General features: G+C 32.0%; 1 protein-coding gene and 1 pseudogene across 1 annotated transcript; both read left to right on the top strand.

Moving 5' to 3' along the window:
• Positions 1–3,070: 3,070 nt before the first annotated feature.
• On the top strand, positions 3,071–3,927 carry LOC132048399 (uncharacterized). Its single transcript, XM_059439303.1, has 2 exons — positions 3,071–3,262; positions 3,428–3,927. Exons 1-2 carry the CDS (start codon positions 3,094–3,096, stop codon positions 3,823–3,825), a joined length of 567 nt encoding a protein of 188 aa, XP_059295286.1. The 5' UTR covers positions 3,071–3,093; the 3' UTR covers positions 3,826–3,927.
• Positions 3,928–4,734: 807 nt separating this feature from the next.
• On the top strand, positions 4,735–7,533 carry LOC132048400 (cystinosin homolog; annotated as a pseudogene).
• The last annotated feature ends 7,173 nt before the right edge of the window (positions 7,534–14,706 follow it).

A 14,706-nucleotide genomic window follows, 5' to 3' on the forward strand; every position in this document is an offset into this window, starting at 1 on the left:
TCGCATTAATAGATTGATGCGCGTAGCGTGAATCGCGATATTGATTTAATGGGGATCTTTTCATGAATATTGTTTGATTTTTTTAATATGGGGTGCATATTTTTTTTTTTTTTTTTTTTGATATTGCTGGATTTTTTGTAATATGGGAGTCGCATTTTTTTTTTTTTACATGAGTTTGGAGATGGTGGGGTCCACTTTTTTTTCTCTCTCTCTCTTTTTTTTTTTTTTTAAATATTGCTTGGTTTATTTTAATATGGGGCCCATCTTATTTTTTTTTTTATATTGCTTGGTGTTGGCGGAATAGCAAAATCTGTGATTAAATATACAGATTAGATCTCGGTAATATAAAAGAAAGGGAAGTTACATGGTTTGGTTCTTACCTTTTGAAGAAAGCAATAATATGAAATTCATGTTTTTTCTTTGTCTGATAATTTCGTTTCTTTCTACATTTAATGGGTTGGTAGGCATGTGGCAATAAATCCACCATTATTGACTTAATGCGAATACTTTGGGAATTACATTAATATTGTTTGACTTTTTAATATGGGGTGCAATTTTTTTATTTTTTTTATTTTTTTACATTGCTTGTTTTTTTTAAGAGGTTTTTGTCTATAGAAGATACGTTAGAGACAGTTCCTTAAAAGAGTCAGTTTGTCTATGAAAGAAAAAAGTTATACTTTAATAGCTTATAAATGCAATGGATTTTAATGTTTTATACCTGACATTATCAAAAAAAATTATTTAGTTGGAATATAGTGGTTGCACAAATTTGAATGGATGCACAAGTTCCTGAAACTGGGAGTTTCTCAAGAGGGGAAGAGGAACATTGTTTTGACTGTAACAGGTAATTTTCTAAACTTTATTTTGACGTTATTAAACTATGAATGAATCCCCAGCTATGTGTTTCTCCAAATAATGTTTATGCTTTGAAAATAAACTAGAGGAAGACGACAATGTTAAACTGAATAATAAATGTTGTATATGTTTTCCCCAGTTATCAACCCTTCGTTTTCTTGTTCAACTTTTGCGTAATTGAGATGTAAGAGCTATGTATCTGGCCTTCACGGTATTCTAATCTTTATTCTAACTAGTTAACATGCGCGGCACACAAACTTATCTTTTTTTTCATAAATTTAATCAATATAGATGATAGAAATTCTTATAGAACTAAAAAGTAAAAATTGAAAACTTCTAGAAGGAAACTAATTGTAAGACCCTCTGACAAAGGTTTTTATACGAATCTTGCCTCACACACATAGTCACACACAAATATCAAACAAAATGGGAAGGAGAATTGGAATATGGCTTCGCAAAAGCTTTCATATTCTTAAAAAGCAATAGAAAATTGACAATAATAAATTAACTTCTACAAGTCATTAACGATTTCATGTGATTGTTACCTTGTCGATCGGAAAAAAGTTGGAGTAATTGTATCAAGAGGCTTTTAGACTTAAAATAAATTTAAAACAAATAAAATAAAAAAATAGACAAAGATAAACAAATTCTATCGAAAACCACAAAACTAATATCGTGCATCAAAGTATTTATTCAAGTAAAAGATTCAGTTATATTTTCAGTCTTAATTTTTTTTTTTAAAAAAAATACTATATAAGAAGAACAAATGAGAGCTAATATGATGTTTGCCCCACATTTTTGGAAACTTGCAAGTAGCATCTGAAAATTTATCAAAATTAACCAACAAAAATGCAAAAGCAATGAAAACTAAAAGAAAGTAAAGCAAATGAATACAACCTACCTATCTCATACAAAATTTTAAACAACTATTGCTGATAGGTAAGGAGAAGAGGACAGAAAAAAAAAAATACATTGCCGATTATATATACTTTCTGTATTTTAAGTTTTTTATTAAATGCACTACCAAAGAGCACAGCCATTGTTCCATCTCCTTTTCTAAGTAGTTTGTCCATCTAATTAGGCATTCTTTCACGCAATGCATTTCCCTCTTGCCAGTACCTGCTAGTACGCGCTTATTTTTGGAATTTTTCTGTACTTCATTTACATGCTTTTAGCGATTTTCGATATGAGAAAAGACGTTAGCTTGAACACCCCTTTTAAAGTTGTTGGTGCGCGACCTCTAATTGGCTATCTCCACCTTTCCGTGGCTCTCTGCCTCCTAAAATTTTCGAGCTCATGGGCGGATAGATCTCTGAGTTTTATCATGAATTCATATTATGTGTATAAATTTATAGGGAAAAGCTAGAGTAATTTAGCCTTTTTGGTGAGAATTAAGAGGGTTATAAATGTGCTAAGGACCTCTTCATGTTTTACGTTTCACACACTATCCATGTTTCCACACAACTTGATAACTAATCATGGAGGAAGAGGATGAAAGCAGTTACAAATATAATTAGATATAAATATTATAAAAAAAATGGTTTTAGACTTTTACTGAAAACAGATTCAATGTATGACAAACGTATTGCTTCTAAATGGGTTGAATAAGAGAGAGTTAATGTGCTTTATTGCAAAGTTTACGTGGGCCGACCATTTTTACTTCACCATTTACTTTATGAGGTTTGTATTAATTCAATTAATTAGTAGATTTTGTTAAGAAAAAATGCAAAAAAAAAAAGGAGAAAAAGATAAATATGAATCTTGTTGTAGAGTCTTAGCATCGGCGCTTTTATCTTCCTTTATTATATATATAGGTTATTTAATGCTCCGCGTACATGGCGTTTTTCTTCTGCAAGATTATGCTTGAAGGTGATAATTTTCCTTTTTTTTTTATTTTTTATATTGTTTGGCGTTTTTAGTATGAAGCTCACTCCTTTTTTTTCAATTTTTTTTTTAATTTTAAGGTGATGATGACTGATGACAATAAAGCCATATAGAAACCCACGTTTCTATATAGCAGTAATGATCGGTTGTTGGGAATTTTGTATTTTAGGCTTGGACGACACGCACCCAAAAAAACAAAAGAACATGTCCTTATTTGACTAATAAAAACACCTTGCTTCCCAAGTTTTCCCGCCTCCAAAACTCTATAAACTCCTATATATGTAAACATTGTCCATTATCATTTCTAAAACCAATTCAACCATCAATTTGAGCTCAGAAAAAACTCAACCGAAAATGAAGAGAGAAGGTCGTCAACACGGTATGGTTCGTACAAACCCAATTTTACCCTTCCCGTGGAACCCAAAACCCGAGCCCAGATACATCAACAAGTCCAATTCACCACCAACAGCTGGGCTTTTCACAAAGGTCTCAACTAAGCCCTCTAACCATTCCAAGTTTACAGGCAAGTTTTTTCCCCTTTTTTTCTTTTTCTTTTTTTGTTTGTTTGTTCGTTTTAGCCCCTCCCTCCATGAATTTTCTTACTTGTCTCACTTTGTTGGTGACTCGAACTCCTGGGTTGGAGGTGAAATGTGCTTACCATCTGAGTAACCCTCTTGTCAATTTACAGGCAAGTGCGGTAGGCCCAGGTGCACCAGTTGCCACATTCATCCAGCTGGAAAATCAAAGGACAAAACTAAAGGCACTCAAAAGTTAAAGAGACGTGGCGATGTCGTGTCGTTGGTTACGTGGAGGGTTGTCGATGCAAGGCCTGGGTTGAATTTTTCTGGGTTTTCGGCTACTGGGCTTTTGGATCATTTGGATAATACTGATTATTATTCTTATTACATGGATAATCATGATGATCATGGAATTTACTATGATGCCCCTGATGAGATTGATGATTGTGAAGATAATGGGGTTGATGATGATGATGATGAAGAAGAAAAAATGAGTTTCATTGAGGTGGGATTTTTGTGGGAAAATGTTGAAGAAGATGGAGATTGGTGTGTTGTTGAAGGAATCTAATTCGGTTCCTTTCAATTCTATGTAATTTGTATTTACTATTTAAAAAATGTACATTTCTGTAATTGTATTTACTGTCAAATATATTGTAACATTGATATGGCATTAGTTTGTGTGAAAATTGCAGTTTCTTGACATATGCATTCACCTTAATTGTTAGAAAAAAAAAAAAAAAGACAATTTGATGCTTCAGCTTTAGAAGGGAATCGACTGAATTCATGCGTCCTAGTACTTTTTATTTAGTAGTAATATATAATTAATTCATTCATTGTTAAAAATGTTTTAATATAAACTTTAGTGAATCCATCTGTTGATATAGATTTAGAAACATGTTATACGAGATTTTTCATTTCAGTTGTAGAAAGTTGTAACCAAGGGCGGAGGGAGGAAGGGTCAAGGGGGTTCATCTGAACCCAATGAATCCTCTTATGCGGAAAATTACACTATTTATACATGGTTAAAATTACTTTTATGGATAGATATTAGACGTTGAACCCCCTCTAGCTTCTTGCATTTTCTTTTTTTTCATATTTTAAATCATACAGTGAATATTTTGGGCTATGTTGGTGAGTAACTATATCTCTTGCTACACCTTTTGTTGACTAAATATCCGCCTAAAATCTGCCAATATTTTTAGTCAATGACTTAAAGTTTCAGTTTCATTCAGAAACAGAAATACAAATCTCCAACTATAAAGTATTTTTGGTTTATCTATGTGCGGTTAAAACTTTATTACACTATCAATTTAAGTAGACTTTCCTTTCAGAAACATCCGAAAATAAGTACAATCTGATTTAGTTCCAAATTAGGCATCCTATTTTCTAGCTTACCAATTTTATATACTGAACATTACAATAACGTAAAAATATGGATGATGGGAGAAAGAAGGGTTGTGAATAGGGACGAAATATGGGGCACATTCATTAGAAGTAAATGTTTTGGGTAATCCTAAAACGTGACTCTTCCAACTGCAATTCAAGTCACATTGGGACTAGCATCTCAATCCTCTCTGTCACCATCAAAATTGTTGATGACATCCCATACTCTCGTCTTATACATATCCTATATATAAATTGCAATAGGTCATCAAGCAGAAAAACCCAAAAACTTGTTTTTTAATGGCTTCTTGGAATTCAGTTCCGCTGGAAGTGTTGTACAATGTTTTGGGATGGGTTGCGTTTGTCTCATGGTCCATTAGCTTTTATCCTCAGGTCATTTTGAATTTTCGCAGGAAAAGGTAATTTTGTGCTTTTTTCTTCTTCTCCCTGATTAATTTTAAAATTCTTTTATTCTTGGTTGCATTCAGTTTCTGACTATTTTCTTCTTTTTTTTAGTGTGGTGGGGTTGAATTTTGATTTCGTGGTGTTGAATTTGACGAAGCACTCGTCTTATCTCATCTACAATGCTTCCATGTTCTTTAGTTCTGCTGTTCAAAGGCAATATCGTCATCGATATGGCAATAACGAGGTTAATTAACACCCCACCTTCCAATCATTTTCATATGCTTGTGTTTGATACTATGTTGAATTACATTAACTGTGACACTGTTGCAAAGTTATAATTTATTATATTTAAACGGTTACAAAAACTGAATTTGGTCTTTGTAATATTTGGCTAAACACATTGACCTATTAATTAATTAATTAAAAAGATGGCATTTTTTAGTCTTTTTGTATAGAAAATACTTTGTTAAGCCAAAATAGTTTATGTACTATATTAACATTGGCCTAACAATATAAAATTTAAGTAATACATAAATTTCTAAAGATTCACAAGGTGCACAATTTAACTAATTAATTAAAGGCTTAATGTCAAGTTTCCCTTCTATTTTATTTCTTTGTTTTAAATGGAACTTAATGGCTTTTTTGCTGATTAACCTTCCTTGTTTAACTTCAGATGATACCTGTAGCTGCCAATGATGTGGCTTTCTCTACCCATGCTGTTCTTTTAACAGCGTTTACCTTGTTTCAGATTTCTATTTATGATGTAAGTGTAACTTTCTTGTTTACTCTTTTCAGCCCAAATGTATTTTATTTTTGGTTCTATTAAACATGTATTTCTTTTCAGCGTGGAAACCAGAAGGTATCGAAAATTGCTTTAGCAATTGTATCTGTTGCTTGGTTAAGTGTTGCTATTTGTGTGTTTGTGGCTTTTCCTAAGCATTCCTGGCTATGGCTAGTGTCCTGCTTCAAGTAAGACACCTTCTTTTTAATCCACAATTGCTCGTACTTAACATTCATTTTTCATGTTTAAATTTTTCATAAGCTCTGTACTAAAAGTTAATTGATCGATTATTACTAGCTTTTTTTTTTTTTTTTTTTTTAGTCTCTTGGCACTTGGGTTTTTTTTTTGGGGGGGGGGGGGTTAAATTTCACGTATGGCCACTTAACTCTACCTACTATTACATTATAGCCCTGATAAAATTATTTTTTGCCAAGTTAAATTAATTGTACTTTATCTAGTGTAAAATAATATCTCACACTTCTTTCTCTTAATTGCAGCACATTGCAGGTTGTTATGACAGTAACCAAATACATTCCCCAGGTAATAAGCTTAATCCTTTGATATTCTTTCATTTTTTTTCAATAAAACTCACACTTTCTTATCAAATGCTTCCAATTTTGTTATGTTCTATTTTAATTATTTAATGATATGTCTTCCTTGATTAATTTTTGGCTGTGAAAAATCGATAGGCTATTATGAATTTCCGGCGAAAGAGCACTATTGGTTTTAGTATTGGCAACATTTTGCTAGATTTGTTTGGAGGTGTAACAAATTACGGGCAAATGAGTAAATCTATAGATCGTAGTGTCGGTTCGTATTTCAATTATATAGTCTTCGTTTATTTACTTTGCTATTTATATCTTTTTCCTAATGTAGTATTTGAACTCATTTTTGTCACAGATTCCTGGGTGAACTTTTATGGAAATATCGGCAAGACTTTGTTGTCATTGGTAAATGAAATGGTCATCTATTGTTTATCTACGTACCCTCGTGATCAAATCCTCTTGTTTCTAATTCTTGCACCTAATTACTATTTATATGAGGCTCTAAGAATTATGTGGTTTTGATCAAATGAATGTTGCAGGTGTCGATATTCTTTGACTTTCTCTTCATCGTGCAACATTATGTGCTATATCCTTCAAGGAAAGAAGTTGCTTCTCCTAATGTTGATGTGGTAAGCGAGCATCCAATACTCAAATCTTCTGATAATACATACACATAATATGTATAATTCATGATTTGATGAATTAAAAAATGAAGTGTTTCTACAGTTAAATATTTATTGTAAAATTCGGTTTAATAGGCATAAGTATGTTGAGATGATGTTTATTTCACGCATTACTCAGGAGGAACCAAGGGACATTGAGAGACGGTGATAGCTGCTCTATTTTGTACAACAGAGTTATTAAGTGGAATTTGATTTTACAAATTTCTCCAAACACAGTTCCTTATGGTATTATATATGTGGGACATTTGGAGAGAAATGACAATATATAGATGTTTACAAGGACAAATGGAACTATAGAATGTGAAAAATATGCAAGTCACTTTGGTGTAAAATGCACAATTTGTATGATTCCAGTACTCTTACTTGAGTCAAAACACAGTTAAAGAAGATGTAGTCTATGATATTTTGTAAATTCGCAAGCTTAGCCGTTTTGACATCATTAACAGTTCGAATGTTTGAAATCTTTAAGCGTTAGTTAAGGATTTGGTCTATTATTTCAACTTCAAACTTAAAATAGAGAAATTTTAATGGATGTTGGTTGGCTCTATAAGATTAACAAAAATAAGAGTGTCAAAGCGGTCAGACCGAGCTAGGGCTTTTTTTGGGTGGGGGGGGGTTGAGGGGGCCTAGATGGGGCTTTTCTTATGGGATCCATTCTGATTTTTGGTTGAGTGCGACGCCTTAAAAATCTCCTATTTGTATATCAATTTTTTAACTTCACAAAATAAATTATCGCTATTATTTATATCAGTAAATTAATTCAAGTTAATAAGCTATTAATAATGTGATTGCAATCAAATTAGTTGGATATTGTTGTATAAAATTTTATTTACTAATATCAAAATGTGAATAGTATAATTCAAAAATTTTAAATAGTTCTACTATGAAAGAGAATCAATTTTTATTTTTTAGTTTTATAAAAGGTAATCGCTAAAAATACTTTAATCCATATATTTTGAGAATGATATAAATATCGTAACCCATCAATTTTCTTCTCATCCGCCATATACGGGTCTATTAATTTAATCATTTATGTTATAAATATTATTATAATATTGTGATGTCATCTTTAGGAGGAATTTTAGGGTTTTGCTAGGGTTTGTGACTTTGGCACCAAGTCAATTCTCTCCATAAATAGAGAGGTTCTCTTCATTGTATTTGATCCCCGATAAGAAATAAGAACTCTCTTCTCTCTTCTACTACAAATATTCTTGTTATTTGCTTTATTATTTTATAACACGTTATCGACGAGACTCTATTATTTTGTATTTGATTTTCTGTTTCAGGTGCAATTCTTGAAAAGGGAAAAAGTTTAAAGTCACGATACCCTTTATTGGGATAAGGTTTGAATTTGGAATTGTATTTGCCCACTGTTCAAGCAACCTTTGGTATGCCTTCTTTCTTAACTAGAATTGTCAATACATATAAGATGTAATTTTTCAATCCCTTTTCAATTCATTAGTCCATTATAATCTTTGGGATGTTTTATTGACATATGGAAGCACACCATCCATCATAACGGTAAAGCAACGTGACCTATTTAAATATGATCATGAAATATATAGCACTTCGTATCTCACCGATTCAATAAATTTTGAAACCGAAGTCATCAAAAGCATATTGCCAATAATTTGTAGGAAGGGAATCATTTGGTTTTGGATTATTTATATCTCAACTCATTTCACGAAGAACAATATTGTTGAGAGGAATTATGATGTTAATATCCCTTAAATGGTTAAATGAGAGTTTACAAGAAATATAAGGTCACAGAAGTGACGACATTTTTTTTTATGCCTTGTTATGGCTAAATTCATTTATGCCTATAACCACCGAAGTGGTAATATTTTCATAGATTTATTGTGATTATAAAAGAAGATATATAAGAGAATAAATATCTATATTTATGCCTCAATTCCGCTCACCTGAAGTAGCAATATCTTAAAAGAGGTCCTAATTGATCATAATTTTATATGGTTAAGACACGTTTAGATGATTATGTTCTATTCTTGAAGAATGAGAACTTTTGATAAATGTTACAACACATATCCATTACAAGTGAATGTGATGATATTTAGTAAAAAGATTATAAATACAACGAGGCTCTTGGTTGTGGAAATATCATGTCTCACCTCAGGAAGAGGTGGAATAATTGAGAAAAGATATTCTAAATATTTTATATTTTATTCCGAAGTAATAAACTCGAAATGCTGCTCCCCAAAGTATGAAACTCTAAAATCTTCTCTTGAAGTAGCAAATTTTGGATTTTACTCACAGTAGTAAACCATTAAAACTTTACTCTTGGCTTTGTAGGATATAACAATGATCTGGTTGGTTATCAAAATTTGGCATGCTTATTTTTACTTTTTTCATTCAAAGGTAATCGTATGTACCACACCAAAAGCTTATGTTACTGCTACAACATTATGTATATGAAATAGTTACAAAATGTATGCTTAAAGAATGATCTAGTCACATAATAATTATTTTTCTTGAAATCATTTTAAATGTTCTAGCAGATTGTTATGCCTATGGTATATTTTTGTTGGGTAATTAACTAATTACCTCAATCTGATTAGCACCAGTTATACTATTTGTTCAAAGTGGAGTTATAATATTATAGGATGCATGTTGTACTGCTACGTGATAAAGTACCTACGATGATGTGATGACATTATTGTGAAAATAATGTACTACGTAGTGGATTTAAATTATTGAACACGAATATGGAAATTGATTAGAGCAACCCTATCGACGATAATTATTTAGTACGAGTCCTTTTCTTTTCGGTATAGGAGATACATATGGGTACCTATTGAAATGTTACTAAATTATCATGATGTGTCAAAATTTATCTTAGATGGATACAATTGAGTTGGATTAAAAGTCAACTATGCTTTTTCACCAAATATTTTGTTATTTGTTATTTTTTTCATGATAAAAATGAATTGCATTCCTACTTGAATAGTCCATTGTCCCACATATTTTGTTAAGAGCAAAATGAAAAAGGATATAAATGTTATTTTGTGATATGAAAGTCATTCTGCACGTACCTATCGTACGTCAATCATCTTGGATATTTTTATTATGTATCATTCTAAGGCAAAAGGATACAAATTTTGTAAAATGCTTTCTACTATAACCATATTAAGATATTATGTTTACTTACCGATTTTCCGGGAATGAAATAACAATTCGTACAAAAACTTTCCCGAAGAAAGAAATAACTATGTGGTTGTCACTTTGATATAAAATATTCGGATGTTAGTGGGTATTCTCCCCGAAGGAGATATTTACCATATAAGTTGATGATAAAAGTACCAAAGATTTGTATAACTTAATGTTTATGTTTGTCATGTATGAATTTAGGAATGTCATTATAATATTCATTTGGTTACAACGTTTTTTTGTCATGACACCAACGATGTGAAGGTAATAGTTGATAGTACTAAATCAATTAAGGGCCCAAGAGCAAACTATTTATCTAGAAGATCATGGCACTAGGTAACGTCCAAACAATGTGTGATTATGGAGAATAAATTAAAGGCTCCCCAGCTTACATACTATTATGGCATTCCTTCTAGATTATAATATATGAAGTTGTTATGATCGAAACACAAGTTGTAGTAAACCCGAAGTTTACCGAAGTAAATAGCTATCATAGTGAAGCTATAGATGATGGAGGATTAAATATCTTCTAAATCATAGTGGGCATGAAATATCTATGTGAAAGGTTACATGCCTTATTCTCCAAAGTGTACTACGATATAAGCATGATGAAATCACATGTCACGGTAACCAGAAGTTTATCGATGCGAAAAAGTATTCACGTCATAGTAAATCAGAAGTTTACTAAAACAAATAGCACATGGCATGGTAAACCTGAAGTTTACTAGTATAGATAATCTTATCAGTTGGCATGAGCAATTTGGCCACCCGATTCAAATATGATGTGCAGATTGAAAATTCAACATATATTAAAGAACGTAAGATTCTTCAAGAATTTATTTTTGTTGCTTGTTCTCATGATAAGTGGATTTATCGGCTAATGTGGGATTGAATTTCCCAAATTCAAAATATAGAAAAGGTGAATATGGGCCCGTTCACTCCGTTATGTGATGTCTTAAATAGATGCATCCATAAGACAAATCACGTGCGTTCTATCGTCAACTTTTCAGTTTGACATATGCAAAGTTACTTGCTCAAAAATGATTGAGTTGAGAGCGTAATTTTCGTATTATGTAATCAAGATAATTCATCTTGTGAATGCTAGTTTATATCCAAGTTGGTTTGGCATTGAATGCCTCCGATAAAAAGCTAAACCATTGCTTACGAGAACAATGCTTCATGTGCTAAATTATGATAAATTTTCCCCTCACAATTGGTTCAAAGTTCAGAACGATATTTCCATCTAAATGCTTTTTTATATGTGGTATACGATTAATTAATCTACCATGATGCATAAAGATGGATTCCCAAAGAAAATGGGGTGTATGTTAGTTTTTCTAACATAAGGGGGAGAGAATAAGCAGCTGAGGAATATGTGATAAATTATATATCATTAGTATGATCCTCATTCAAAAGATAATTCTACTCAAATGCTAGAAGCATTTGCTGACCCAAAATTAATTTCTAACTTCAGCTGCAAAATGCTCCTATTAAATTTATGTCCCCAAGGACGCAGTCTATAGCATACATGAAGTGTGGTAGACTAATCGGTTCCAAACGCAATAATCATGGAAAAGAAAGAGGAGCAAATGATCAATGATCATTATAAGGAGGCAATGTGCTCTTGAAGAGCCTACGACATAACACTTCATGAAACCTCATGAGAGGTTTAGGTACCTAAAAATAATGGAAGTGATGAGATCTCAAAAGTTATGTCACATTGCGAACCGATACAAATGATATATCATCGATGATATCTTTGGTACAATATAGCGCAATATTGTAAAAGATTGTGAGGATCTAAATTCTACGTCTATTAAAGCATGCTAGCAGTAAATTATTATCAAGTGAAATGACGCATCTTGGTAAGCGTAAAGCTTATTGGACCGTTATTCCGTACACTAGAAGATGTCACATATTTAAATAGAAATAGATGTTGTCATTAACTTATATGAATTACTTGACAAAATTATACGAAAATTCTCCCGGAGAGAATTTTAAATGCAGAAGCATATACATGTTGTAGAAATTTGTTCATAATTCTTATATGAATTAAGCAAGGTGAACGCGATTTTATCACCTTAATGAATATTTACTGACTAAGGTCACAAATGACTCTATTTATCCTTACGTCTTTGTGAAAATCAAAATCTTTATATTGTTGGTGCAAGTTGATTACTTGAATATTATTGAAACTCTTGAAGAGTTCTCAAAAGAGTATATTATTCGTTAAAAGAAGTTGAAATGAGAAATTGCGAAATTCTTTTGGTCCCTGAAGTGCCATATCTTTATGCAATTGATGCATTTATATATTTTGCTACGACTATAAGGGATTATAGTCATATGATGTTGGTCTACATGACAATCAAATCAAATAAAGATAACATATGTTTACAAAGCAATTCAGGAATGCACTTGGAGTGATTTCAACAATATTATATGCGTGCAACTCTATCCAAAGATCGAAGATGTAGCAACATACATACCCCAACCAAAGAGTGGATTCATAAACGGATAAAACTTATTTCACAAAAGTTGTTCTTCACACACAAGCTCCAAAAGAATGGTGATATCAACGTGCAAGAGATTTGTTCGAACGATAATATGGCCGATTTATTCACCAAGTCTCTACAAACTACAACTTTCAAGATGGTGCACAAGATTGGAATGCGAAAAATTCAAGTTTTGGAGTGATGTACCCATCGTGGAGTTAATACGTGTTGTACTCTTTTCCTTAGCCAAGGTTTTGTCCAGTTGGGTTTTTTTGCAAGGTTTTTAATGAGGCAACCAAATAGCGTATTATTAGAAATATGTACTCTTTTTTCCTTCACTAGAATTTTTCCCACTGGTTTTTTCTAGTAAGATTTTAATGAGGCATATTATCTATCGAAATAGACATCAAGGGGGAGTGTTATAAATATTATTATAATATTGTGATGTCTATCTTTAGGAGGAATTTTAGGGTTCTTTGGGTTTGTGACTTTGGCACCAAGTCAATTTCTCTCCCTATAAATAGAGAGGTTCTCTTCATTGTATTTGATCCCTGATAAGAAATAAGAACTCTCTTCTCTCTTCTTCTACAAATATTCTTGTTCTTGCTTTATTATTTTATAACAATTTAATGGTATTTCATTTCCGACCTATCAATTATTTTCCCGCTATATAAATAAAATATTCTTGGGGTCACTTGTTTTGAAGGAGCAGATCGGTACTTAAGTGAAGGCAAACGAATTTTTTATTTGACCGCGATTTTTTTCATATGTCCATTAGATATATAAAGTTCTCAATTCTTGTGATTTATAGTAGTTTCACGTAGTTTTCAAATATGTAAATTTTATTTTGAAAAAGCTTAAAGATTCCATATTTGAATTCACGTTCAAAATTAATAAATTTGACTCTAAATCCAAACGATGCCACATAAAATTGGGACGAAGTGAGTAAGTTATTACTAATAAGTGTGATGAAATGATAAGGTTTCTCTATCTTTAGTTAAGGGTTTCATTTTTGAGCTTGAAAATAATTTATTTTGTAGTAGTGTGCGCTAAAATCTACATAGTGAATTATTTACTACACGATCTAAAAGAATCGTCTTTAAATTTCGTGCACCAGATGATTATATATACATTTAACGAGCTATGGAGAACTTACGTAAATGCTTCCTTCAACCAACTAGTTTATCAAATATGACTGAACACACACTACCTACACACTTTGATTGTATAGATAGTGCATAGATATGTATAGATAGGTATATTATATGTAGTATATATATATTTAATATAAATTATACACTACTTATATACCGCGTAGATATACTGTAAATTTGACAACCAAAAAAGGTTTTGGCTGCAATTTAATAAACTACGATCGGTTGTTGGGAATCTTGTATTTTAAGGCATGGATGACACGCACCCAAAAGAAGAAAAAGAACATGTCCTCAGTTGACTAATGAAAACACCTTGCTTCCCAAGTTTTCACTCCAAAGCTCTATAAACTCCTGTATATAAACATGGTCCATTATCATTTCTAAAACAAATTCAACCATTTAAGCTCACAAAAAACTCAACCAAAAATGAAGAGAGAAGGTCGTCAACACGGTACGGTTCGTACATACCCAATTTTACCCTCTCCATGGAACCCAAAACCCGAGGTCAGGTACATCAACAAGTCCAATTCACCACCAACAGCTGGGCTTTTCACAAAGGTCTCAACTAAGCCCTCTAACCATTCCAAGTTTACAGGCAAGTTTCTATTTCTTTTCTTTTTTTAATTTATTTTACCCCTCCCCCAGGATTTTTTTATTTTTTTTATCTCTTGATGGCGCCAACTCACAACTTGGGGTTGGTTTGGAGGTGGGCGTTCTGTCCCTAAAACTAACTCCTCTTGTCAATTTTACGAGAAGTGCGGTAGGCCCAGGTGCACCAGTTGCCATATTCATCCGGCTGGAAAATCAAAGGATAAAACTAAAGGCACTCAAAGTTAAAGAC

This window comes from Lycium ferocissimum, chromosome 2 (assembly GCF_029784015.1).
Source record: "Lycium ferocissimum isolate CSIRO_LF1 chromosome 2, AGI_CSIRO_Lferr_CH_V1, whole genome shotgun sequence".
Classification (NCBI taxonomy): Eukaryota; Viridiplantae; Streptophyta; class Magnoliopsida; order Solanales; family Solanaceae; genus Lycium; species Lycium ferocissimum.